Raw genomic sequence first — 27,031 nt, forward strand, 5'->3', positions numbered from 1 at the left:
TATATGAGAGTATAGTAATAATTATTTTTTATTTTTTTTTAAATTTTAAATCATTTTAATTCAAGCACAACACAATAATATAAAAATATAAAAAAATAAATTATCTAAGTGGTGACCAAGTGGTAAAGACTTGGGATCAAGGGGTTTGCTCCCTCTGTGGTCTCAGGTTCGAATCCTTGATTGCTCATATGATGACCATGAAGGCTTACATGGTCGTTAACTTCAGGACTAAATAAAAAATAAAAAAATACATTTTGACCAACCTCTCTCGTTCATAAGCGGTGAGCTTTGATATATCAGTCCTTGAAAAACCTGCCACTTACCCTCATTAACTTGTGAATGCAATGCCACATGACGACATGTAGTTGCAGCTTTCCCTGCAACCATGCGCAAGAAAGTAATGAAGTAACTGAGGGGCATGGTGACAAACAGAATAAACATAACATTCGTAACTTGAAGAATGATCAAAGCTTCCCCTTTCATACCATCATCTGGCATGCTGTTGTAGTCAGCATTTCCGCTTATTTCAGTGAAACAAATGTCAAACAAAGAACTAAATTATTAAAACGCCGTGGAAAAAAATTATTTTGAACTAAGTGAGAAATATTTTATTTATTTTTGTGTTTTAAAAGTATTTTTTTTTAAATTAAGTTTTTATTTTTTATTTTAAATTAATATTTTTTATTATTTTAATATTATTTTAATGTACTGATATTAAAAATAATTTTTTAAAAATAAAAAAATTATTTTGATATATTCATAAGTAAAAAATGTTTTAAAAAACAACTATAATTACACTTTCAAACACCCGAGCCTATTTAGAAGTGCAGTTCAAACTGCATTCCTCTAAAATTTAAATGTTTTTACTTAAAATTAATTTTTTTATCTTTTTAAATCATTTTGATAGGTTAATGTTAAAAATAATTTTTTAAAAATAAAAATTTATAATTTTAATATATTTTTTTTTAAAAAACATTTTAAAATATAATCTACTATATTTTCTAATACATGCTAACAATGAGTTCTGTGTTACACAGAATCGCGAAGCACAAAGGTCATATTAGCAAATCAAAAAAATCAAGAAATCAGAGATTAACAAGGTCAATCAACCCTCCAAGAAGCAGAACATTGCAGGCTGTAGAATTAACAGGCCTCTATTACCAACCTTCTTGATGCTTGGGTCAAACACTAAACAGATAAAGCCCAAATCGTGGCCTAATAAGACATTAAAATACCAACTAGGGCTTCACAACACAACACGCGCTCCTCCTTTGAAACCCCTCTCTCCTTTTATCTTGAAAGCCCCAGCGGCCACGGATCCAGCACCTCCCTCCCTCGGCTAGTGTCTTCTCTTCCATACACCAAGGAGCAACCATGGTAAGACCTAAAATCTATCTTTCATGCTTTCTATCTACTCGTTTTGTTTGGTGTATGAATGCCGCGGTTTCTCTGTTTTAACATGGTTGTTTCGTGTGGATATAGGCAGATGTGGATACAGAGGTGGCTGCAGCAGGACAGCCAAAGAAGAGAACGTTCAAGAAGTTTAGCTTCAGGGGTGTTGACTTGGATGCTCTTCTTGACATGTCCACTGATGAGCTTGTCAAGCTCTTCAATGCCCGTGCTCGCAGAAGGTATTTCTTTTGTCAACACTTGCATCTTTCCATGTTTATATATTAAACACGTATTTACTATGTTTGTGATCGTGCGTTTTAGGTTCCAGAGGGGTCTGAAGAGGAAGCCCATGGCTCTCATTAAGAAGCTCCGCACGGCGGTAATTATTCATATACCTTTTGACTTGGCTTAATTATCAGAGTCTGATTTTTTTTGACTTGGCTTAATTATCAGCTAAGCTCTTAACTGGATTGATGGGTTTGTTTGATAATTTTGATATAAATTATAATCTAATTTCTTTGTTGATGTCTGGAGCAGAAAAGGGAGGCCCCTGCTGGTGAGAAGCCTGAACCAGTCCGAACACACTTGCGTAACATGATCATTGTGCCGGAAATGATTGGAAGCATCATTGGAGTGTACAATGGCAAGACATTCAATCAGGTTGAGATCAAGCCTGAAATGATTGGGCATTATCTTGCTGAGTTCTCAATCTCATACAAGCCTGTTAAGCATGGTAGGCCCGGTATTGGTGCTACTCATTCATCTAGGTTCATTCCTCTTAAATGAGATGTTTTGCAGAGGTTTAGATACCCTAGTTCGTACCTATCTTTTGAAGACATCTGTATTGATCAAATTTTTGCCCATTTAGTTCATTGATGTTGTCATTTTGTGCTCGATTTATATAATTTTCGAGAATCTCTCTTTCCTATGGGTTTGAAAGATGACTCAGGATGGCTAATTTTTATATTTTATGGTAGCTTGAACCTGCTTTTGGATTTTCTGGTTGCATTTACCATATTGTTTTACTGATGTCTGGTTTGCGGCATGAATTCATTTTAGTTTTTCATGACCTCGCAATTTCATGGATAGAAAACCTAAAGTACAGATACGGGCCTTTTAGTTTCTGTAAGCCTCTGTGAGATTGGAATGTGCTTTTGCGGGCTATTTGACTTCATCGTAACATGGCATTTCCATCCTTGAAATGGTGCTTGTTTATCAGACGGATTCCTAGCTTATTTTACTTTCTTACGGTCCCACTGGTGTGGCTGCTGCTACCACCATTGTTTGTTTGAGCCCTGGTTACCAGCCAGTTTGTTTTTCAAAGTTTTTTCCAAGTGCTCTCGGTGGATGGCCTGTTCCCCCCCAAACGATTATTGCATCAATTTAGTGGTTGAATGTTGTGCTACAATACCATTTGCAAATAGAAATGTCTTGATAATAAACAACATAGCGATAGGATGGACAAATCTTTCAACTTCAATGTAATGTTGAACCGGATGCCAGTCCGTTGATTTAGAGGTTGTTCATAATGTAAATTTTACTGCTGACTACTACTTCCGACTTCATGGCCTTTCTTGTTGCTTATTGGTTTGTTCTTAACTCACAAGTCGCAATCCATCAGGCAAAGGATTCGAGGGTGGTGACAGAATGATTACAGGACTTTTAGTTGTGTAAATCTTGCCTAAGCTTCTGGCACCGAGCCATCAATGATAGATACTCTTATTTCCAGGCCAAATTATTTAGTTTTCCAATCATGTCACTCAACGCTTCGATAATCGTATAATTACAAGCTTTTAGTCAATCAAAATTCGAACATAGACAATTGAACCATCGAGAAGCTGACCAGGCAGTGATCTTCCACGTTTTTAACCTTAATTACCTAACAATTGGCTGAAACTGTACAGTCAAGCTGACTTGAATTACTATCACTTCTTTTTGCTTCTAGCTTCAAAATATTGGACCAACCTCCCCAATTTTCTCCTGTCTAACCTTCGAGGAAACAGCGTGGAAGTTACTTGTCAATATCTTGCAAGTGTTCGTTTCACGGCGTTTTCTATCTCAGCAGCTTCAATCTAGCAACATTCGAAACGCACAATCAGCATCAATAAAAGGTGATTAAAATACTAGACCAGTGCACGTTTTATCAAGCACTTGTTTTTAAATTCATAAGGCCAGCATCAGCAAGTGGATAAAGTCAAGATTGACCCTTCCATTCCATGGATGAGAAAATTGAGCAGTTTGTGGCCAAATACGACCCACTCGTGTGTTTTTTGGCTAGCATGTGCCAGAAACAGATACAACGAGGTAAATATTGATGGACCATGAAAAATGGTGTCTTTGTTTCCTATTCTCTCTACCAAGAGGTTAAACATAACTGCCGGAATTGACAATAACAAGCACAGGGATACCATGCATGATATGCTGCATCAAATCTTGCCTGAAGAAAAAGACCGTCGTTAGAAAGCAAGGGAGAGGAGGGGATTACCTCAGTTTCAATGTCCATTACCGCTACAAGTTGCTGATCAGAAATCTGAGATTGAATGCTTATGGTTTTTGCTCCCAAGCTCTTCAAGCAGTTGAGAACGTCTACCATAGGATCCACCCCAGATGTTGGATTGGCCACTTCAATTCTAATCTTTGTACTCTCCACATTTACAATTCCACTTCCTGCCAGTTTCTCTTCAATTTCACCATTTCTCCTCTCCAAAATACTCTTGTATGCCTCCAGCTCTTCAATTCTCTTTGCTGCCATCTGCATAATCGAGTTCTTATCCTTCTGCAAATCAAGATCACACAAGAAAAAAACATGGGTAAACTAACCATTTTAAATAATAAATAAAACTAATTACCATCTATATTTGCAATGCACAAGAAAAGAAACACGAGTGATTAGTTAGCACTGTACTTCATTATTGAACACTAACCTTGGTGCCAAGTGGCAACAAAGAATGCAGAGCCAAGTAACCATGCCTCTCCCTCTCTCTCCTCAATCTCTCACTCATCATATGACGATTACAGCGTTTGCTACCAGACTCTTGAGCTCCAATATTTACTGGAAAACTTCTCCTCATGAATTCCACCATTCTTTTGTTCATGTTAGTAGGATGTGCCCCCTTAGAAGAGCTCTCACTTTCAGCCCCAGGTCTGCGTATATACGGCACAAAAGCACCTTGATTCACTGGACCAATCTCATCCCAGAAGACATCACCTTGCCACTCGTCTTGAAAGAAACCATCCATCTTCTGTCCTGCTCCTCGTCTTCCAGCCGGGAAGCTCAAATCTCAGGTTCCAACGGTTATAACTAACGGTCGTCTTAAACTGGATTTCGGGTTTTATATGCAGGGGTAATTGCAATAGAGACACATTTAGCATGTGGTCAAATTTGTTGTTCATGTCCAAGCGACTTCTCTCGAGTCAATTAGAGACAGACTGTCAAAGGGGTGGTTGGCTAAGTCATCTTTGTATCGCATGAAAAGTCAAATCAAGCAAATATGGATGGAGGCGATATCCAGACCGTTGATTATGAAAGCCAGTCCTTTTCTTTTCTTGTGCAAGATTTTAACAAGACACGCGGCTTCATCCAAGCCCCACGAATTGGAAAGGCAGAAGCGCCCATAAGATTTTTGAATTTCTTGATTAAATTTAATCCCGATTTAATGGTTTTGTCTAAAATTATTAATGTTTTCGCCGCATCTAAGCTTTCCTTTTGTCTATCTTATCTACGAATAGTATGAATTTAAGGTTAGGGTGGGAGTTGGCTGTTTTTTAAAATATTTTTTATTTTAAAAAATATTAAACAAATATTTTTTATTTTTTAAAATTTATTTTTAATATTAATATATTAAAATAATTTAAAAATATCAAAAAAAATAATTTAAAAAAATATAAAAAAATAATTTAAAAATATATAAAAAAATAATTTAAAAAAATAATTTTTTTCAAAAATAATTTTAAAACAGAATTACCTTAAGATTGAATTAGGGTTGATAAAATTAAATTAAATTCAAGAATACAGCCTAATTTTTCAATTAATCGTAGAGCAATCTATGATGTGGCATTGTTCACACCCGCGCACCGCACAAATATTTTTCGGGCAGTGCTAGCTTAAGAAATATTTTTTGACACGTGTCAGTTTAAAATAAAGAAAAAACTCAGTCCAGGAGTAAAATAAGCCAGAAAAAGAGAGAGAGAGAGAGAGTGTGGTCGCCGACTTGCTGAGAATAATTTTTGTGATCAACCATTGCAGTTAACTCACTTTGACCAGCTATGCATGGATGGGCGACCATTCTAATTTAACCAAAAACAGAGCATTGACTGTTCCCATCCACGCGGCAGCTAGTTTCCTTAGCATGATAAGCTCGAGAGATTTTATGGGTTTTAGAAAGTAATTAATGATATTCTTTAGATTTATTTTTTAAAATAAAATAGATATAATTAGGAATAATTAAATTTTAAATAGATATATTTTTATCATTTTTAGTGGTTCATGAGATTCATCGTATGGCCATTTCTTTTCTTCCTTCTTTCCCCTTCGGATTCAAAACCTTCCGCTGCACATTTGCAGGACAGCCCTTTGAAAATTTTCACCTGGTTCCCAATTTTAATCATTCTAGTCAAGAGGCAACTTTTCAATTTCATCTCCTAGGACATAATTGGCTAATTGACTAGCAAGTATCGAGCTTCCATCTGTAACTTGTTCCATATATTAACGAAATTTAAGCTGACTCGTGTAATTCGGCAGTAACAAAGTATAGTTCTTTTTTTTTCTTTGCTGTTGACAAAATACAACAAAAGCTGAAGACACCAATTGACAGGCCTACAGACCGCAAATCCATCCATGGATGAGCGTATAGAGATGTTTTGTACACAGTGAGGTGCAAGTGGTCTGAGATCTTATTGCCATAAGGTAGCATTTTTCGAGCTAAGATGATGTTTATTTTCATTGGTAGATAAATATAAATCATCATCTTCTCCTCCTCCTCTCGCTGTGTAGCCGCTGCCACACAAAATTAGCCATGCTCATGCATGTCCATCACAAACCTCGAGTCCTTTCCTAGACACACGGTTTTGGACATCACATGGAAAATTTGTACGGAGATTCTGAATCAAGGTTATTATCTGTCTCAGAATCATCACCACGATCGTCGCTTTCACTGTCATCCGTCCCAAGATATACCTCATCTCCGTAGTAATCCTATTAAGGGGATAAAAGGACATGGAAAGGTGTTAGAACAAATTAGATTTAGCAGCCCAAACAACAGAAGAAATGGATGGCACATAAGTAAAGCTGTAAAAATAGACCTCAGGTACTGTTTCAGACTCTTGTATCTGAACATTGTTAAGAAGATTCGTATCCAGATGGGCATTGTGAACTGTGCTGTCAGTTTCATCATCATAATCAACATCATTTTCACTGTTGTATGTCTCAAGATACGCTTCATCTCCTTCATCCTATAAAAGGCAATGAGAACGAAGAGTGTTAAACAGCAAATTTAACAGACAAAAGATGCAGACATAGAAGATCAAATAAGCATATACCTCTGTATCATCCGCATCATCATCTGTCAGATAAGCAGAATCTAATCTGTCATACAACTCCTCATCTCCTTTGTCTTTGACAATGCCCATTTGCTCCTACAAATGTCAGATACGCACCAAATACAAATAAGATTCGACTGAAGAAGTGTAAGTAAAAGAACAAGAGCTAAAACATAAAAGAAGCCTTACGATTTCAGATCTTATTTTCTCCACTTTAATTTCCAGAGCTGAAACATGATTTTGGAGAGCCTGTTCAACAGCATAATCAGAACTGTCAACCAAGGTGATTGATGTTTGCAAATACCTCGGCTACTGAACTTTAAGATTTTGTATCCAAGAAGGGGATTGTTCATCATGGGACCCCCCCCAAATGTCCAACCCATTTTTTCATTTGAAGCATGGATGTGCAGGCTAAAGTTCCCCAAAATAACCACCCAAATGCAGCAAGTATGGCGGCCTCATGGTACTAGGTTCAAGTCCTTATAAATGCATGTAGCCGCTGTTTGAAACCCATTAAATACTTATAGACAAGCTCCTAGTATCAATTGAAGAAGGGAGGCTACGCTGGGCATTGGAAACCACACTAACCATAGACCAGTCTTTTAATGAGCCTGATAACATGCATTGCTGAAAATGACTCGTTGAAGGTTTCAGGTTTGGGTTTCCAAAACATTGATGCTTTCACAATTGTATGTAGGTGAGTAGTCTGCTCACTGCTGGGAGGCCAGCAGAGCCATTAGGTAAGGTCCTCGCATTACAACGAGAGAGAATTTCAGCCTAAAGTGCTCAAAACTCAAAAGCAACTTGCCCCTAGACAGGAGGGAAATGCGAGATACCACCTGCCATAGCATGGAGCACCTGAACCACTGCCAGGCAAATGGCTTTTGCAGGTTTAACTTCAAAGTTTTTTGGAATGGAACCTCACTAAAAAATGCAAAGCAAATGCAAGGGTTTTGACAAAAAATAAAATATTAATAATAAAATACAAATTTATAAATGATACCTCACTCCTTTGAATTTCTATTGAGCGGGCCAGAGCTTTCCTCTTTGTCAAGAGATTCTTTGGCCTCAACATGGAAGGGCGTTGATAATCCTTTCCTCGGTATACAATTATAGCATATCCTTTGGAGATTTTATCCACTGAAACCAAGACACCCCCACTCTCAGCTTCAAGAGCCAGAGCAATTTTTTTAACCTGTTCAAAACTTTTAGCTTTCAAAATGATCTTAACCAATTCACGGTACTTCCAGTGCAAGTGCATGTTTTCCACTGTACCATCGAAAACTCCACGCCTACCTGAAGCAAGAGTTTTACTAACTTGTGAGTTGCACTCAATCAAAATCCATGATGGATTTATTACAAAGATAGTTTTATTTTTACCCAAAAGTAAGAAAGCTTTCATCCTCAAACCAAGCTTGCGAAACATAAATCTCTCCTCATCAGTTATGCTTTCTGGGTCTGCCTGCCTTTCTGATGGATTTAAAAACCCTTCCACCTTATTCAAGGCTCGCTCGGCTCTTCTTAACTTTCTTTGAGCCTGACAAACAAAACACCATTGAGTTCAAGCTGTGGAGATTTAGAACAAAACATGTGACACCATGTGCTTGTAAGGCGATTACACTATGTAGTGGATCATCTACATTTAACTCGATTACATACATAATATTTAAGGGAAAGCAATTTATATTTAGTTCATCAACGTGTTTATTTAGTCACTGTATTTGTAAAACCAACATGGTAGTCCTCAAGACGCAAATTTTAGTGGGAGAGCAAGTATTGTTGGTTTTAGAAAAACAAGGACTGGAGTTTAATCACACTAGAACTTTAGGAGACTTAATAAGTTACTCTTTCATAAATTAGCAAGGGAACCTAGCAAATCTCAAGCAAGAATTGCATGCAATACAAATTCATATAAGGAATGTACTTAGGTAACAGAAAAATATTTCACGGGACATGGCAAGAGAATACCAAGTTTCAAGGAACTCACGAAAGCAAGCTTCTTTTCAAGCCTTCTGACAATGCTAGCATGCCTTACCATTTCAGCTTCCCTTATAATTTTTTCCTTATGACAATCATCTAACCTCTTTCCCCACTTTGCATCTGCATCCAAAGTTTCCTCAAGGCTGCCAGCAATTCCAGATTCCTCCATTATTTCATCATTTGGTATAACCAAGGCAGATGCTCTTAACCGTGCCTGTTCCTCTTCATCTTGTAGGGACTTCGCCAATCTCTCCCTTTCCAGCAATGCTTCAGTTACCTCTGGTGACAAAAAATCCTTTCCCCTATAGAACACCAAGAAATCCTTATTTCTAGATAGCAGCAGGCCCCCTGTCAATTTCTGTGCCAGCAACAACAATTACAAAGTCAACTATTCAATATGCTAATCAAAAACTTAAGTGCAAATGAGCAATCATTTTTCATCAGTGTTTACAGCACTGTGCAATTGATGTTTTACTTGCAATATTTGATATGCTAGTTCAGGAACTAAAACAACAGTTTTCATTTTCATAATACTCAGATTATTGCGCTAAGAATACTATGCATAGATTCCAATACAAAACAATAAAAATGCAAACAAGGAAACGAGGAATGATCTATATCACCGACACTCAATAAAGCACCTGTAATGGCTCCATTGGTCATAAGATACTCAGATGAAATGCTTCAGGGGCTCGATGCACCCACAGAAGATTATCCATCTACTTTTGCAGCAATTAATCTACTATTCTTGCAACTTTCCAGGCGCAGCGCTCTTATTGAATCCCCACAACCATGTTAGGGATGAGGGGTGAGAAAAAGCATATGCTTGGTTTCCTAGTATTCACATATGAATATGTACATAGACAAGAATGACAATTATTCTACAGTCTATACAAATTGAGTTCTATTACACAATTGCTACCTAATGGATGATGTTTACAGTACCATGCAATTGATGTTTTACTTATCAATATTTGATACGCTAGTTCAGGAACTAAAACAACATTTTTCATTTTCATAATACTCAGATTATTGCACAAAGAATACTATGCATAGATTCCAATACAAAACAATAAAAATGCAAATGAGGCAAGAATGACAATTATTCTATAGTCTATACAAACTGAGTTATAATAAACAATTGCTAGCTAATGGATGAAATTTGTGAAAGTTCATGAGATCTGTTGCACTACCTTAATATCTTCAGCCATTCTTTCACTAGTAGTCAGCTGTACACCACGTTTAAGTGCAACCTTCACAATTGAACTCTTTTCCCATAATTTAATCATGGCCACAGCCAAGCCTTGGAGTTGCCTGCTTCTGCCTGGTTCAGGAAAATTGACACACAATCACTACAGGTTGTGAAGCTATAAACAGTATTTCTAAAGAAAAATAACCTACCTAATGCAAAATGAGGAGGAAGGACCCTGGCAAGCCTTCGTAAGGACGTTGAATCTTGTCGTCCAAGAGTAGGTCTTACTCCATAAGGAAGTATCCTGAATGGAGGTTGGTAACCGGGAATAACCCCAGGAAGCATATCTGCATCTACAGGTAGTGGATCAAGTCCTGGCCAATCTGTGTACCTGGGGCCCAGACCATCTAACAACTTGTCTACTTCATCTTCATATTTTGCATCTGTCTGTGTTTCTGTCTCTTTTTGATTTGCAGCCTCCACATTAATTTCTGTTTTTGGTCGAGGAGCATGTATTTCATTATCAGGAGAATGTTTAGATTGACTTCCAATAGTTATGCTAGTAGCAGCTGGTAAAAAATTAGAAGATGTTTCTTTCTTCTTGAATATCCTTTTTTTCCATTTCAATGCTGGATCCTCATAGCTCACACCTCTATATAAAGATACAGTAGCTCCTGACCTCCAAATCACCAAGCCCCCAGTTTTTTTCTGCACATGTTATGATTTCAAGGAAATGAAAAGGAGAAAGAATAACAAAGAGTAGCATTCTTAAACCATGGATGAAATAATTATTCATCAAGATGCACCAGTAACAAATATCCATACATATCATTATTGTCTAATGAATACTGCATTCTGTTTCTTGAACTATGTAAGGGAAGGTTGACAGAACATCATTGCATGATAAGTAAAGCAAAAGAGCGAATACATTGAAAATACAAGATGCAGAGAATAGATATGAAAAAGATGAAAACAGTTCTAAATACTACGCAACACCCTTTCCAAGGGACAATTGACTACTTCACTTGTGGTTGATTTCAAATCTAAGAAAATCTCAAGGGGCAATCTGATTAAACATAATAATTCTTCGGTTAATGGGTGCCAGGGAATAATATATCCTCTCATAATCACCAGCCTGTCTCCTAAGTATTGTGGCTAGATACAGCAAGTACCTGGCTTCTTATTTGCTAAATGAGAACCTCGGGCCAAAGATTCCCTTCAAAATGATCAGCTATCACCTAAAATCAATGATTCACAAGTCCCAACTATGTTATATACAGACTTCATATATCTTGTTAATAATTCCCACTCTATTTGCTTCTAGCAAACCAGTGAACTGGGTGACCATTGCTGTTTCTTTTCTTGCCCATATGCAAGATTTAGAGCCAATGCACAAGAAAGGATGGCCTTATGCTCGTCAGTCGCCAGGCTCTAGCTAGTATCTTGTTTTGTTTTTCACATTTATCAAATACAATTGGATTCCAATAGTCTTTTCTTTTTATGAGCAACACTTTAATTCCAATTTAGCAACCAAGAATACTTAAAATTTCTATAAGCATGGTTTCTTTTGCTTGTGGTGTGTTGATTTACTTTACTTTTTTCCTTCAATTAACATCCCATCACCAATGCAATAAACATACAAAATAAAGGACTTCACTAATCGCCTAGAATAGCAAACATAGCAAAGAATTCACATTCACACAGGTAAAAATAGATAACCAAATTCAGAGGCAGCATACCTCCAATATCTCGTGCATCCTCTTCATATTAAGTGCCGGTGCACCCTCAACTTTCACTCTCGCAATCTCTGAAGTCTTCCACTTGTCATGAATAGCATCAACTACTTCCTGAGTAACCCCCCTGCCCCCAACCCTAGTCTTGCTCTTCGTTCCATATGTCAAGTTCCTCAACCTCCTCAATTCAGATTCTGGCAATGTCAGCTCTGCTAATGATGTCCTACTCTTACTCCTCGCCGTCCACTTCCCCTCATCCTCCTCCTTCTTTGGCTTCTCCCATGGAAACCTCACCTCCCCGTCACTCCTAAACACATCCTCTACTCCTAAAGGTGATTCCTTGGAAAACCCACCTCGTGCATTCGGCAGCATTCCTTCTTCTACATAAAATATATCCTCAACACTCCCTTTCTCTATCACTCTTTCTTGCATTCTCTCTTTATTCTCATTAACATCACCATCCATGTAACCATGTTTCTTCAATTTTTCCACTATTTTCTCCATTGTACTACCACTACCACTACTGATACTGTTATTGCTTCGATAATCAAACACAGCTTGAGGGGGTCTTGGTAGGTTTTGCTTGTTGGGTTTATTCCAATTAAAAAACCAACTGCTGCCAGTAGATAAATTTAAGGTCTTGGGTTTATCAGTGGGGAAAGCGGTAGATTTTCTAGGTGGGTTTTTGTCAGTGATTGAACATGCATAACCAGAGTGTGATCTGAGAGGAAAAGATGAACTGTACCTGAAGAATTGGAGAGGAGTGCCATGGAATTTCGAGAAGGAGCTTTGAAAAGAATCAATGTATAATTGACGACTAGGCACTAAAGCCATTGTTATTATTATCACAGTGCATACGTGAATAAAGTGTGGAGGCAAGTTAGCTAATTTATAAGCCCAAATGAAGAAATTGTATGATTTTTTGTGGGGTTTAACGGCCACAGACTGCAAATGGATGCTGCCTGTCTTGGATTGTTATGTTATCCATCCATGGCGGGTTAATAATATCTGCGGTCAGTTTGGTTGCATAAAGAATTGATGCTCCAATCCCGGCTAGGAGTTTCGCTATACCCGCTATGGAATTCCTCATCCATGTTAACCTTCTTTTCTTTCTATTTTTTTTTTTAGTTTAAAGGTTTGTTTTTTAGTTTCCTTTGAAAGTAGAACTTTAACTCATAACATTTTGTTCTTTAATGATTATAGCAAGATTTTTCTTGATGAGACGAAAATTCATTGGGTTTTATTTTTTCCTTCTGTTAAAGATTAAAGGTTATTGCTCTTAATTATTGAAAAAAAAACTTTTTTTAGTTTTTAAAGAAATCATTGCTAAAAATTAATAATAATATTTAATTTATTTTAAATGGGTAATTTGATTTTTATAATTCTCTCACAAGTTGTTTGAACTAATTCTCTATGATAATTAAATTTAATTATAGTATTTAATTTAAACTCAATTGATAAATAAATTAAATTTATTGAATTTTATTTAATTTTAAATTTTAACACTTAATTAAAATACAACTAGCCATTGAATAAAAAACATAAAACCAAAACATAGGTTACATTGCTAAGTTTAAAAAGTTGATCTTGCTTTATTTTTTTTTAATTTCACGAGTTTAAAATTTAAGGTCAGCAATCAATGGGAAAGGGTGTCTTGTTTGGATTTATTTCTTAAAAAATAATTTTGATTAATACATAAATCTCCTTTTTTATCCATTTTAATTGTGTAAATATTTTTTAAAAACATTTTTTTAAAAAAATATATTAAAATATATTTCTAGTTTTTTATTTTTAATATTATCATATTAAAATCATCAAAACATACTAAAAAAATAATTTAATACTTTTTAAAAATAAATATATTTTTAAAAAATATTCAAAAATAAAAGTTACCCGAATCCAAACTGGTAGTCATGTGGAGAATAACCTTACTGTCAAATAAAAAAGAAATAAAAAAAAAGTCGAGTGTTAACTCTGAGCGGGAGATCCCTAACCCCAAACAGCCCCGTGTTGGATTACATATACAGTTTGACACTTGCCAAACGGACCCCACCTCACAACGCTTGCATTTTTATCTACTGCATAATTCACACGCAGAGAGACAGGGATACAAGAGAAGCAGAAGCTAATACTACTCCATAGCGTAGCGTTTTCGAAATTCAAAAGGCCAAAGCTCAGGTTCCTTCGCTTACTTCACTTCAGTTTGTTTTTTCTGCATTAAATTCCTGTTTTTCGTGACTCTTTTTTCTTAGCCTGATCTGATCTGATCTGATCTGATCTGGGTTAAATTTGAAATCGGGTTTTCTTTCTGTACTAATAACAGCGAGTTATTAACAACTGATAAATGGTGGGATTTTTACTTATGAGTTGATGGGATTTTATTTTGCAAGCAAACCAAGTAGGTTGTTTTCATGTCGGTTTAGTTAAAGGCATGCAAAAATTTACATTGCTCATTGTGGTAAGAATCTATATAGCATCACCTTATATGGTGAATATATTTACTGCCCTTGTAATTATGCTCGATCATAAAGGATGTTTTTTCCCTCTAAATTTCCTTGGTAGATGAACATGTTTTGGTTTGAACTCTGTTTCAAATTCAAATCACTGCAACATTTTCAGTTAATTTCTTACTGTTGTTAGGCTGTTGAGTAAGATAGGCGTGTGTGGATTCATAGGCATATTTGAATCTTGTTGGGTCACAAGTCCAGGTGTAACTGGAGATGGAGGGTTAGGTCATTTGGAAGAAGGGTTTTATTTGATTTTACTTGCATCTAGACAAACTAAGATCATGTGCTTCAATGATGTATAAACAACTGTGGAAACTGAAACTGTGCTATGATGACTAGTAATAAGATCTGCTTTTCTTGGTGAATATGTTGACAATTATTTGAGAAGAGTTAGAATTAGCAGACCCTATTAATGCAGGGGAAGACTAGAATTCGATGCTCAAAGCATCAGCATATTGCCAATGGCCATTAGGGTCAATGGATTTGAATAAGACAGCAAAATGGGACTCACTTGATTCAAATCCAGTGGCCTAATGTCCACCAGCATTATATTGATGCTCAAAGCATCAGCATTGTAGCAAACCCCATCGCTGCAAGCTGAAACCTGACCTAGTTTATTCTTCTATGTTTTCCAAGTTCCAACCAGTGATGACCTAATAGTTGGCTGTAACTATGTTGTCCTATGGTTACTCTATTTTTTGTCCAATGAAAGTAGCTATGTACTTATACTTTAGCAATCACTTCTTGTATCATATTATAGTTTTAAACTTCCTAATCTCACTCATTAGACTATTTGGATCAGGTTTTGTTTTGAAAACTTGGTTCACTGTTATTCTCTGTTTAACTACTTGATGCATTTCCAGAGTAAGCTGGTTGTTCGATTGTTCAAGGACTTCCTTGTTATTCTGTTTATTCGAGTTATTTTGGAGTAGATCACTGGCATGTTTGGTGAAGTGGAAGTCTGCAGTACTGTCAGAATCATTGCTGAAAACTTGGACAGAAATGGATTGGTTCCACAGAGGTCTATAGTAACACACCTGTTGAAGGACTTATTGAGCATGAAGGCCAGCAAGGATCATGGTTACTTTCTTGCAGTAACTAATTTGAAGAGCATAGGCAAAGGGGAAGTAGTGAACAAGTCTGGCGATATGTTGTTCCATGTAGAGTTTAAATGTCGAACCTTCATGCCTATGAAAGGAGAAATTTTGCAGGGGGTTGTTCATCGTACATTTAGACATGGAGTCCTATTGAGATGCGGACCTGTCAAGTATATCTTCCTTTCAGCTAGGAAAATGCCAAATTACCAATATACTTCCGAGGAAAATCCAGTCTTCTTGAACGATGAGCTTGCGAGGATAGAAAATAATGTACTAGTCCGTTTCTCTGTGCTTGACGTGAGATGGATAGAGAAAATGTGGGATATGAGAAGGGATTTCATGATGCTTGCAAGTTTAGTAGGTGATTCCCTCGGACCAATTTCATTATGTGGATCTGATGAGTTAGACTTATAGATGTTTAGATCAGCATTACTGTTCTGCTTGTGCAAAAAATTTGGACTGCTTGTCTGCGCTGTGAGCATGAATTTTAAAGTGTAACTGTCTTTTAACATCGTGGAAAATTTATGAAGCATTTTACTTGAGTAGATGGCATGCAGGCGCTACAAGGATCAATCTTGGATGACATGGATGTCAGTCGTGGAATCAGTTGTGGTATTAAGGTGCAAACATGGATATGTTATTTCAAAAGAATACTCGAAGACCAACCCATTCCCCTTATCAAAATTCAATGTTGTTCGGCGGTAGAAATCTCGCCCGTTCATGTGAAATAAAAAGATTGTAAGATAATTTTAATATTTTAAGCATACAAACACAGCGGAAAAAATTAATAGGATATATATCTTTGTCGTATTGAAATAATTATCTAGAGATTTATGTGATTTTAAGAATAAAAAGTTTTATTGATGAGATTCTAACAGGGAATGTTTTAGGATGATTGATTCCTTGAAATTCCCAGACATTATTTATGGTGAATTTAATGAACTTTATTTCAACATCACATAGGTTTTTTCTTAAGCAAATCCTTTTCTAGGTGGAAAAGATATTTGCACGAAGTCTCCTAGGAGGCGTGGATAGAGGATTCTTTGAACATCAAGTCAGTATCAGGAATATTTATATGAAGAACAACGTTAATGTGAAGATGTTGAAAAGCATTTAATAAATGTTGAAAAGCATTCATTAATATATAGAAAAAATTAAAGAAGAAGATTTAAAGGTGAGAAGAGGAGAAAAGTCCCCTTTCCTCCCTTTTTTCCGTTCTTTTATATCACCTTATTTTTATTGTCTCATGCAATATAAGAGGGGTAAAAAAATAATGTTGGGTAAAAAAATAATATTGTATAAATAAGATAATATTATTTTACTGATTGTAATATCACATTTAATTAATATAAGTACAATTGACTTGTTCATATTTAATAGAATCGTGATTGTGATGAGCATCAAGATTATTAATTCAGACTTGAGACATGAGAGGTTTCGTGTAAAGTGATCCTTCAATTCCATATCTGATTTGAAAAATGTTGGGCTTAATTCGCGCTTAAAATCCAAAAGAAAATGGGGTGCAGATGTACCCAAGTCTAGTTTGAGTTGGGCGTGGTTGCATCTAGGTCCAACGTGAAACTGGATGTTGTTATGCTCGGACCTAATATGGGGCTGAGTGGGACGCGTCTATGCCCAGACCCAACGTGGAGCTAGGCATGGATGCATCCACGCCCAATGTAGAGTTAGACATGGTCGCGTTTGAGTCTAATGTGGGACGCATTCAATGTAAAGTTAGGTGTGGTCACGCCGGGACTCAAAGTAGGGCTAGGGTCCATGCCCGAAACCAACACGGAGCTAGGTGTAGATGTGTAGAGTTGGGCGTGCTTATACCTAGGATCAAAATATGACTAGACATGAACATACCCTAACTCAACTTGTAGTGAGGCGTGGCCATGTTATGGCTTAACCTGAGGTTTGACATCCTAAATGACATAGCGTTATTTTAGATTATAACTTTTATACGTGATCTCTTAAATAAAATTAATTTAAAAAACCATGATCCATCACTTATAATTTATGTTATAATTTTAAAGTTATTTTATATAGATAAAACACATAGACTTTTCATTAATTTCTCTTTAGCTTACTAGAAAACTTTTATATATAATCTAATTTTACGTCTCTATCCATTATAAATGTACTCGGTCTATTACTATAGTCTAATGAGCTTTAAATTTTAATTATCACCCAATTTTTAATTTAAAATCTATATGGTATATCAATCACTTTAAAATATATTTTATGGCAATATTCAATTGGTTAAAACAACATCTTTATCTTGTAATATCTTTTGAATCCCAAGGTAATAAAAGCTGGTCATTATTTTTTGTTCTAAGTATAAAATTAAATGACTTTGGGGCATATGATAAAATTGGGAGAATATACTGATAACAATAACCTAATAAATTAAAGTTTCAAACCATTATGCCTTCTTTTACACTTAATTAATTCCATATCTTCTTAATTAACTTTTAGAAAAAATATTGAAGCTATCCAAATTTAAAATATAATATAACAATACCTCGGGATCACAGGCTGCTGATGGTGTAAAAGGTTTATTCTCATCCTTAGATTTTTTAAACTTTATATGTAAGGAATTTTATTTAATTAAATCATTAAGCCAAAGTGAAAATGAAAAAAAAAAAAAACTCAAAAGAAAGAAGAATGCAAACTTAAGTTTCATTTTCAAGGCGTACTGCCCTCTCCCCTGTTTAGTCCTGACCTTACCCTCGGAGGCGTCCATCTCTGCTATGGCCTGAATCGTAAGCGTTCTGAAATTATATGCAAAAGACACGACCCTGGCCCAACCATAGTCCCGGTCCTTACTCGATCCCTAGATGTCTGACAATCCACAGACTTGACCAACGAAAGTCCGGGCTCAATCCTTAGGTGTACTATCCTCCACCCCTACACCTAGACTCGATCCCGACCCGAGCCCTGCATTCAAACTCGACCTTAGGTGCTAGGAACCCAACCTAGGCCCGATGTTGTGCATCTTGGGTTAGGTGATGCATGTCCATTCCCTAACGTCACAAACCCGACCTAACTCACAGGTTATTAAACTTGGAGTGTAAAAATCAATTCTAAAATTTTTAAAAATCACTTTCTTTTTTAAAGAAGACTTGATGTCAGTTTTTATTTTTATAAAACAAAAAATAAAAAAATAAATTTCCACATGCTTTTTTTCTAATTTTTAAAAATAAAAACATAGAAAGAAAATATGATCTCAAACAGCACCTAATCGTATTTACTGTGATTTTTATTTTGATAAATGTGTCGTTTTAATAATAACTCTACCTCAAAAACTTACTTTATTATTTGCTAATAGTAAAATCATCGTCACCAAAATGCCAGAAAGCGCTTTGCAGGTTGACGTGGCCTGAAGCAACTGGATGCAAATTCTCTGTCACCATAACTACATAAAGACGTTTGTGTAGGACCCAGACAGTCGCTGCGCAAAACAAAAAAAATGGTCAGGCACACATCTACCAGGGCACGCACCAGTGCCAACTGAGGCCTTGTGAACTGGGAAGAGAAAGAACCGAGGAGGAGAACGCGTTACAACTCGGTGAGTCAACAACAACAAGGGCTCTCTTTTATCATCTAGGACGAGTTCAGGTTCTCCATTATTGAAACCCATTTGATGTTCGTCTATTTTGATGCACTCATTAAGCGAAAGTTAGTGTTTTTTTCTATTTTCCCGCTTCGAACTAATTTAGTAAAGGTTTTGTCTTTGTTTCATATGGGAGCATCCTAGTTTTCAATTCTGTAAATTTTTTCTTTGTTGTCCGGAGTTACTTTTTTTCATAAGGAATTTTGGTTAAAGCCAGGTTTATGGGTATGTTTTTTTTTTTTGTCATATCTGTTTTTCTTCAACACGAGAGAAGTCAAGAAGGCAAGAAATATCAAGAGCTTATTATTTTGGACTTTTTTAACTATGAAAATGTTGTATTAAATTGAATGAGGATGAGTTAAGAGGCTATTAATCAAATTTCTGTGCTTTCTTATTTAAAATGCAATGTTATTGTCTGGTTGAATGGGACTGATGAGTGCATTGAATTAGTTAATTATGCTTTACCTGGAAGAGGAGAGGACTCTAAATACCTGTTGTTATGTAAATGCGTAAATGAATGGAGTTATTTGGTTTCAGAAATACGTGCAATTTTCTTTTGATATGATTCAATGCTGGGCCCATGTAAATCAGAAAATAGGAACGTGTGTCTATAAAACTTAATTAACATGTGGTTCATCATTGTGCATGTGGTCTGGACACTGCAAAAACACAAGTGACAGACCTAATTTGGGTTTAGATTGAAAGTATAGATTTAAAACGGAGTCACACATAAGGCTGTGCCAGGGTTTGTGGTGTAAATGATTTTGAAACCCTTCACCAGTTTTTGGGGGTGCTAGCAAAGACACTTGCACATAAACAATAACCATAATACCTGTATCAAACAATTGAAACATATGATGATTCAACCATTACTTTGAAGTACTTTTACTTGAGTGATAGAAAGTTTAGCTCTTATCGGAGCTAAGACATGGCTGAGTTGAGTTGTATAGAAGAACTGCAAATACCTTTGTTGACTAGGTAGAGGCAATTGACGCTCTAGTCTGATGTAGGAGAACTTGCTGTAGTTAAGACTTATAATTTTCTGCAAGACTATTAGAAAACCATCTATATTTTCTGATCCTTTGATTGGTGCAGTGGTTTCTTCTTGTTGTTTTTTCATACTCCAGGCATATGCATACTTGAAAAACAAAAAATTAAAATAAGCTTAGGGTTATTGCAATATGTTGATCCCTCTCTACTCTTTTGAATTTATTCTTACTTTCAGTGCTCTCTCCTTTGTTTTACTTTTACCGTAAAATCAAGGAGTTGAAATTTATTCTCCTCTTCACTCCAAGGCAATATAGTTGACTTGGATGGAGAACTTCCCCTCTGAAACCTTGGGGATGTTTGATTGTGTGAGCAAAGGATGAGATAGTTAATGGCTGCCTGGTTTAAAGTCTGCCTATGGGCTCTGTGGCTAAAATGGTGTTTAATTCAACCTCATCCACTGCATGCCTTTCTGGATGTTGAGCGCAAGTGGGCCCCAAGTTCCAACTGCATTTTTAAGTTTTGGGTTTAACAATCATGCTGCTGTCTTTTGTGGTTTCTGTTCTGGTTCATGTTTTCTCCTAAGTCAGCTGACTAGTAACATGTGTATAGATTTCTTTAAAAATTTCTTTTAGTTAATAATAGTATCTGTGCAAACCCTGGGGGACCAAAATAATGGATGGGGCTACCTAGTTAATTCAAGAGGTAGTGTGTATGGCTTTGTGGTTGGGTTTGCAATCGTCTGTCTGCTAGGAGTCTCTTCATAAAGCTATGCTCTTGGTTTCTTCTTTCCATTATTTTTTGTTAGCATATCTAAAACATTTTAGGTGGTGCCACTTAAGTTTGGTAAAACGTGACAAATTATCCTCAAATAGTGGTAGTTGAATAACTGGTCCTTAATATATTGTTTGGGTTCTATGTATGGTGCATTGTGAAATAAGATTTAGATAGTGTACTTAGTCTCTAATTTGCACCTCAGGAGTCCTTTCCAAAACTGAGACTGAGATTGATTTATTTCTTACCTTTTGGTTCATGACAGGTGAAAAAAGTGGAAAAAGGAAAAACGATGTTTCTCAAAGTGCAGTTGCCCTGGAATGTTATAATACCTGCTGAGAACCTGGATGCTAAAGGACTAATGCTCCAAAGGTCAATTGTTGTCTGCCTTTTAGATGACTTCGCTAAAAAACGGGCCACCAAAGATCTCGGATACTATCTTGCTGTCTCAACTTTGGAGAGCATAGGGGAAGGAAAAGTCAGGCAGCAGACAGGGGATGTGCTATTTCCTGTTGTTTTCAGTAGTATCACCTTCAAGATTTTCAAGGGGGAGATCTTAGAGGGGGTTGTTCACAAGGTGCTCAAGCATGGGGTTCTCTTGAGATGTGGGCCAATTGACAACATCTATCTCTCTAGTATGAAAATGCTAGATTACCGCTATGTGCCTGGAGAAAATCCAGTTTTCTTGAATGACAAGACGTCAAAGATTGAAAAGGATGTGGTGGTTCGTTTTGTTGTGCTTGGAACAAAATGGTTAGAGGCAGAAAGGGAATTCCAGGCTCTGGTCAGTTTAGAGGGTGATTATCTTGGACCGGTGTCTTAAGTTCTATCTTGCACTCAGCTGGAGTATCATATCTTCTGAAGTTTTCTAATCAAATTAGTTTAACTGCCAGCTTGTTGGCTGTTTCTGTAGTATTGTATATCCTTGTGCCACTCTGCTCCTTTTTGTGACTGTTGTCTTGGAATTCTTGCAACTTCATTGATTGCTAGACTATATGTTTAGCAACTTGATGTTTCCTTCTGTATGCAGATGTTGACAAGTAGTATAATTAATTCGAGGACATCTCATCTTTTGTTGATGTGTTTGTGTACCGATTCTCTTAGCTTTTATATTGTTTTGATCTCATGTTTTGCGTGGGAAAGTTGAGAACCGAAACTCAGTAGTTGGTGATGCGCAGGTGGTCAATGATATTTTATCCTTTTGTGAAGTTTAAAACTAGCCTCAGCTATATTGGCCTAGTTTCCCTTCAATCTACTTCTCTCAAATATTTTCTGAGCTTACTCCAGTCACAACCAGAGTAAGCAAATATTTGTCCGGGAGTCTTCCTGCCCATTGAACACAATTGGGTAGCGCGTGTACATTCAAAATGCAACCGCCTTGCTGCAGAGCTCTCATGTTACACAATGCGGAATAGAATTTCTAACATGTCCCACAAATGTGGAATTATGCCGCGGCTGATTGCCCTCTTGCTGTGAGGTGCAACTTCTTTGATTGACTATCCTTCAAAGTTGTTTGGTTGAATATTTCATTATAGTGTTGGAGCCTGGTTTATGGTTCCACAACTTGGAAACTTCGCCAGTAAAATTTGGCAATGAATCTTAAGGGTAATCTAGTTTCAACAAGAACAATTCATTCAAAAGACCGGAAAAGAGTATCCAGGACATGATCAAAATCGAAAACCTTAAGGTTGACGTATCATGTATGTATTAATGAATCTCTCTTCTGACCTGCAGATTTACCCATTTCATAGCCTCACTATTGCAAGCAAAGCAGAAACCGATGACTTTTCCCCTCACTGCACACGCCACAAGCATCCCGCATTTGATATCTTGAAAAACAATTAATCAGGTTACTTCAGAATCTATATCAAATTTGTCTGGGGCTAACCCCAGATCCTGCTTCAGAAAGAAGTGCCGTCCTTCTCATCATGAGAACTCCACATTGTTTTTCCACACCGGTGTCAAAATTTTGGTGTACCCTGTTCCTGTTAACCAAACAACAACGCAGCACCCGCTAAATCTAGAACAAGGGAAATTCATAGGGAGGCGATTTTGTGGAAAAGAGCTGGGTAAAGGGTGGCTACATATAAATTAACTAAAAATTATCATCATTATAAATCAGCAAATCCTCTATAACATCATTAAGGTAAATTTGGAGCATACATTAAATGCAGACCATTAAGTGAAAAAAAAGGAATTCATTACGAGAATTCATGAAGAGGATAAGGATCTTCCTACAGACGAGTCAAATAATGATCTCTCCAGATTATTCCAAAAACCCTCTCAAAAGCCCCAATCTCATAAATACAGCTCATGGTCTTGTATTTGTAAAACCATCATAAAAGTAACTGATATCTAAACAAGGAATAGATCAAGCGTACCTTTACATTCATAACCATTCTACACAATACATATCCTTTATAAAGTACCACTTCAAAGTTCAAACATATTATTCCTTTCTTTAGTTCTATAATCCAAACATAATCATACAGTTTAATTATCGAAAGGGGAAAAAAACAACGCAAAATAAAGAAGTTCACAATATATCATTGCTCTATTCATTTTTCAACTGAATAAAGTACCCTCTCAGCAGGTAAATGGAAGATAAAAGCAAAAATTTATTATTTCTAAGTGTTAAGTGTTTGTGTAACGCAGAAGTTGCAACTAAGAGTCATTGTTCCAAGTGCTCACAATAACCATTAAGATGACACTTGTTGCTTGAAAGAAAACAGTATAACAAGAACATGACATGCTTTGATGAAAATCCAACACATAAACACATAAGCAGCTCCACTGCTAGACTATCCACCTCTCCTCGCCTACAATAGTTCAAAGAATGAAACGTGATCCATGTAAGAGGGAATGAGGTATAACACCCCTTGGTTCAAAATAAACAAACGGTCAGGTTACATTGCTCTACTAAAAACCTTATTCTACTCAAAATGAAGTACTAATCATTTTCAACAAAACGTTCAAGAAAGTTCTGACCACTAAATGAAGAAAAGAAAAGAAAAAAAAGCAATGGAATTAAGCAGCAACAGAAGCTTTCTTCTTCCCTTTCTTGTTTTCATGTGACTTATCACCTCCCTTTATCATTCTTGAGAGTATATCAGCCTGCTTTGTGTTTCCCTCCTGGTTAAGACTCCTAATCAAATCCTCATAGCTCCTCCAACCAGTGACTCCTCCTTTCTCCATAATTTTACACAAAATTGAATATGCATTGAGAGTCTTCCCTGCTGCTAAGAGAGCATCCAACACTTTATCATAGCTTTTAAAGTCTATGTCACAGTCCCTCTGTAATCCAAAATCTAACAACTTAAGAGCAGCAATGGTCTTGCCCTTCTCAGAAAGAATGGACAGAAGACTATCAAAATTGACATTACACTGACTACTCATGAGGAGATCAATGCGTCCAAGGGCTTCCTCTTCATGACCTCTCATGAGAAGAGCTTCCAAAATCTTAGCAACCAAGTCCATGTTCTCTTTCACCCCCTTCTCCACCATACTTTTCATCACACGACTTGCAGTTTGAACCCTACCATCTTCATACAAACTCTCCATCACTGACCTGAATACCGATGACTCTGGAAGGTGTCCATCTTCAATCATACTATCCAAAGCTGTTTTAGCATCAGCTGGCTCACCTTTCCTCAAGTAGCTCTCGATAAGCAACCTGTAAGCATCAGCATCTCGGGGGATTCCTTTCCTACCCATGATCTTTAGAAGTTCAAAAGCAGAATCAGGAGTTCCTTCTTTTGCATGCCCACAGATCAAATTATTAAAGGCAAGAGGATCCTCAACACCCTTTTTCAACAGCTGCCGGAATAAGATTTCTGCTTTTCCAGTCTGTCCATGGCTGCACAAATACTGAATAACTGGGTTATAAGCACCAGATTTCATTTCCAAAGTACTCTGTGGCCTTAAAATAATATCATTCTCAATGAGCTTATCCACAAACTTCACTGCCTGATCATACTCCTCAGCCTTGCAGAAATTCTCTATCAAGACACCATAATGTCCAGCTTCTGATGGAATGCTCAACTTAATCATTCCATCAAGCACATCCACAGCCGCTTTCAAATCCCCAGCCTTGCAATGACTGTTCAACAACTTCAGGAAGATCGAATTATCCTTGGGTGCAATGCGTCTCCTCACCATTTCCTTCAAAATATCCTTAGCCTCAGTCATTTTCCCAGCATCACAAAGATCTGGCAACAAAGTCGTATAAGTCACATTATTAGGCTTAATACCAACCGACTTCATCTCTTCAAGCAACCTCAACCCATCATTAATTCTATCCACTGCAAAATATCCTTTAATCATGGTCGTATAACTTATCACAGTAGGTGCAATATACTTTGCCTTCATCTCAGCAAACAACTTCTCAGCCTCCTCCATCCTCTTAAGCCTATAATATCCATTAATCATCGTATTATAAGTAATCACATCCGGAGATATCCCTCTAACCTTCATATCTTCATAAAACCTGACTGCAGTTCGCAACCTCATTGACAAAAAGAAGCCCCATATCAACACATTATAAGTATGCCTAGTCGGCCCAATCCCTTCATCTAGCATCTTATTAAAAAACCTTTTGGCCATCATATACCTCCCTTTCCTCACAATAACCTTAAACAAAGCATCATAACTCTTAATACTCCTCTCCACACCTAATTCTTTCATTTTAGAAAACATCTTAACAGATTCTTGAACTATCCCAGCCTTACCATAACTATCAATTAACAAAACAAACATATCCTCATCTAATTCAAAACCCTTCTTAGGCATATCTTCTAAAACAATACAACGGGCGTGATTAAGCATAGAATATCTACCCAAAATCTGGATAATCTTCATGTGGGTTTCGCGGTCGTGTTGAATTAAACCCGCCCGTTCAACCCACCTGAAGAATTGGAGCGCGTGATCGGGCTTTCGAGCTCCGTGCAAAACATTATAAACTAAAGAATGATCGAATTCGGGCACTAGAGCTCGAATCGAATTCTGCAACCGGGTCGTCCAGTCCCGATTAGCCATCATTCTACAAATTATATCTTCTAGTTTTTCAGGGCTTCGATGCTGCTGCTTAGCTCTCGGGATTCGCTGGTATTGTTTCTCTTGAGCCACATTTGGGGTTTCGGTGATTGGGTCAGGTTTCGGGCCTGGAGATGCGGTTGTTTCTGGGTTAGGGGAGATAGGATCTTCACCTGGAGCTGGAATTGAAGTGCAGTAATGGAGGTAGGGTGTGAGTGAGATTTGACAAACCCTCGGTTTTAACTGAAATGGTTTAGAAAAAGCGATATGGTACCCCATTTTTCTTGTGGGAAATGGTGAAAGAGGTCTAAATAACTACTTTATGTTCTTTCCTGGGAGCTGTTAGAGTAAGAGAAGGGGGAGGGTTACAGGGATGCTACGCTGACACTAGGGTTTAAGGGAGGTGAAGCAATAGTTTGTGGGTTTATTCAAACTAATCCCTCAATTTTAAGTGATTTCACAACCAACTCCTTAAACTTTTGCTCCCTCAAGTTTAATGGATTTCACAGCCAACTCCTTAATCTTTTGTTTTCCCATTAATCTCCTCATAGTAGTGCCACCTTCAAAGTTCCACCAAAATCTATTAATTTTTCTTGGGGTAAACAGTAGAGGCAAGGCTCTAAAATAAGGTTTGACTTGAATGATAAATGGATTGTTTTCGGGAATACTACGAAGATAATTTTTATTTTATAAAGGCATTACTTTGGGTGAAAATATCTTTTTCTATGAGAGCCTATAAAAAAGAGATGGCTAATTATGCTACAAAGCATTTTTTAAAATCTTAATTAAACGATGTGGAGAGCTCTATCGCGAATATTATTTAGTAATTTTATTGTGTATGATTTTTATAAATTTAATTTCTAGAAGTCATAGTAGAGATAATTAATTTTTATTTGGTCTAGGTTTTATTAAAAAAATTAAACCAGTTTTTTTTGAAAAAAACCAAAATCAAAACCTATTCAATTAGTTAGGTTATTTCAGGGAAAAAATTGGTTCAAATAGGTTTAATTCGGTTTTTTTAGGTTTGGCTCAGTTTGGTGTTTTTTGTTTTAAGTTTATAAAATTAAAATTGAACCGAACAGGTTGATTTTTTAAAATTCTAATTCGATTAATCAATTTTTTTATGGTTTGGCTTTTTTAATTATTTATTTTGTGATTTTTTCAGTTTAATCAGTTTTTAAGTT

The 27,031-nt window shown here is 36.6% G+C and overlaps 6 protein-coding genes across 9 annotated transcripts; 3 read left to right on the plus strand and 3 right to left on the minus strand.

Annotated features, from left to right (window-relative positions):
* Nucleotides 1-1,254: 1,254 nt before the first annotated feature.
* Nucleotides 1,255-2,390, plus strand: LOC105129974 (40S ribosomal protein S15-4). Its single transcript, XM_011032270.1, has 4 exons — nt 1,255-1,377; nt 1,483-1,631; nt 1,714-1,771; nt 1,930-2,390. The coding sequence occupies exons 1-4, from the start codon at nt 1,375-1,377 to the stop codon at nt 2,176-2,178; spliced, it is 459 nt and encodes a 152-aa protein (XP_011030572.1). The 5' UTR covers nt 1,255-1,374; the 3' UTR covers nt 2,179-2,390.
* A 705-nt stretch (nt 2,391-3,095) lies between these two features.
* Nucleotides 3,096-4,802, minus strand: BHLH92 (basic helix-loop-helix (bHLH) DNA-binding superfamily protein). The gene is made up of 3 exons (XM_011032271.1): nt 4,317-4,802; nt 3,878-4,168; nt 3,096-3,464 (listed from the first exon to the last, which is right to left on the minus strand). The coding sequence occupies exons 1-3, from the start codon at nt 4,629-4,631 to the stop codon at nt 3,411-3,413; spliced, it is 660 nt and encodes a 219-aa protein (XP_011030573.1). The 5' UTR covers nt 4,632-4,802; the 3' UTR covers nt 3,096-3,410.
* Nucleotides 4,803-6,129: 1,327 nt separating this feature from the next.
* Nucleotides 6,130-12,816, minus strand: CFM3A (CRM family member 3A). 2 transcript variants are annotated; one of them, XM_011032273.1, is made up of 10 exons: nt 11,842-12,816; nt 10,312-10,810; nt 10,104-10,234; nt 8,918-9,268; nt 8,311-8,467; nt 7,934-8,226; nt 7,120-7,179; nt 6,931-7,026; nt 6,703-6,843; nt 6,130-6,586 (listed from the first exon to the last, which is right to left on the minus strand). In XM_011032273.1, the coding sequence occupies exons 1-10, from the start codon at nt 12,667-12,669 to the stop codon at nt 6,467-6,469; spliced, it is 2,676 nt and encodes an 891-aa protein (XP_011030575.1). In that variant the 5' UTR covers nt 12,670-12,816; the 3' UTR covers nt 6,130-6,466. The 2 variants fall into 2 exon arrangements, with proteins under 2 accessions (XP_011030575.1, XP_011030574.1); XM_011032272.1 differs by having other exon boundaries at nt 6,694-6,843; nt 11,842-12,815.
* Nucleotides 12,817-13,820: 1,004 nt separating this feature from the next.
* On the plus strand, nt 13,821-15,991 carry LOC105129978 (DNA-directed RNA polymerase V subunit 7-like). The gene is made up of 2 exons (XM_011032274.1): nt 13,821-14,013; nt 15,206-15,991. Exon 2 carries the CDS (start codon nt 15,284-15,286, stop codon nt 15,851-15,853), a length of 570 nt encoding a protein of 189 aa, XP_011030576.1. The 5' UTR covers nt 13,821-14,013; nt 15,206-15,283; the 3' UTR covers nt 15,854-15,991.
* A 2,777-nt stretch (nt 15,992-18,768) lies between these two features.
* On the plus strand, nt 18,769-21,895 carry LOC105129979 (DNA-directed RNA polymerase V subunit 7-like). Of its 3 annotated transcripts, none has more exons than XM_011032278.1 (2): nt 18,769-19,120; nt 21,082-21,895. In XM_011032278.1, the coding sequence occupies exon 2, from the start codon at nt 21,109-21,111 to the stop codon at nt 21,637-21,639; it is 531 nt and encodes a 176-aa protein (XP_011030580.1). In that variant the 5' UTR covers nt 18,769-19,120; nt 21,082-21,108; the 3' UTR covers nt 21,640-21,895. The 3 variants fall into 3 exon arrangements, with proteins under 3 accessions (XP_011030580.1, XP_011030577.1, XP_011030578.1); XM_011032275.1 differs by having other exon boundaries at nt 18,769-19,060; XM_011032276.1 differs by having other exon boundaries at nt 18,770-19,010.
* Nucleotides 21,896-23,534: 1,639 nt separating this feature from the next.
* LOC105129980 (Tetratricopeptide repeat (TPR)-like superfamily protein) lies at nt 23,535-26,233 on the minus strand. The gene has a single exon (XM_011032279.1). The coding sequence runs from the start codon at nt 26,124-26,126 to the stop codon at nt 23,844-23,846; it is 2,283 nt and encodes a 760-aa protein (XP_011030581.1). The 5' UTR covers nt 26,127-26,233; the 3' UTR covers nt 23,535-23,843.
* Between the last annotated feature and the right edge of the window lie 798 nt (nt 26,234-27,031).

This window comes from Populus euphratica, unplaced genomic scaffold (genome assembly GCF_000495115.2).
Source record: "Populus euphratica unplaced genomic scaffold, PopEup_1.0 scaffold17.1, whole genome shotgun sequence".
Taxonomy (NCBI): domain Eukaryota; kingdom Viridiplantae; phylum Streptophyta; class Magnoliopsida; order Malpighiales; family Salicaceae; genus Populus; species Populus euphratica.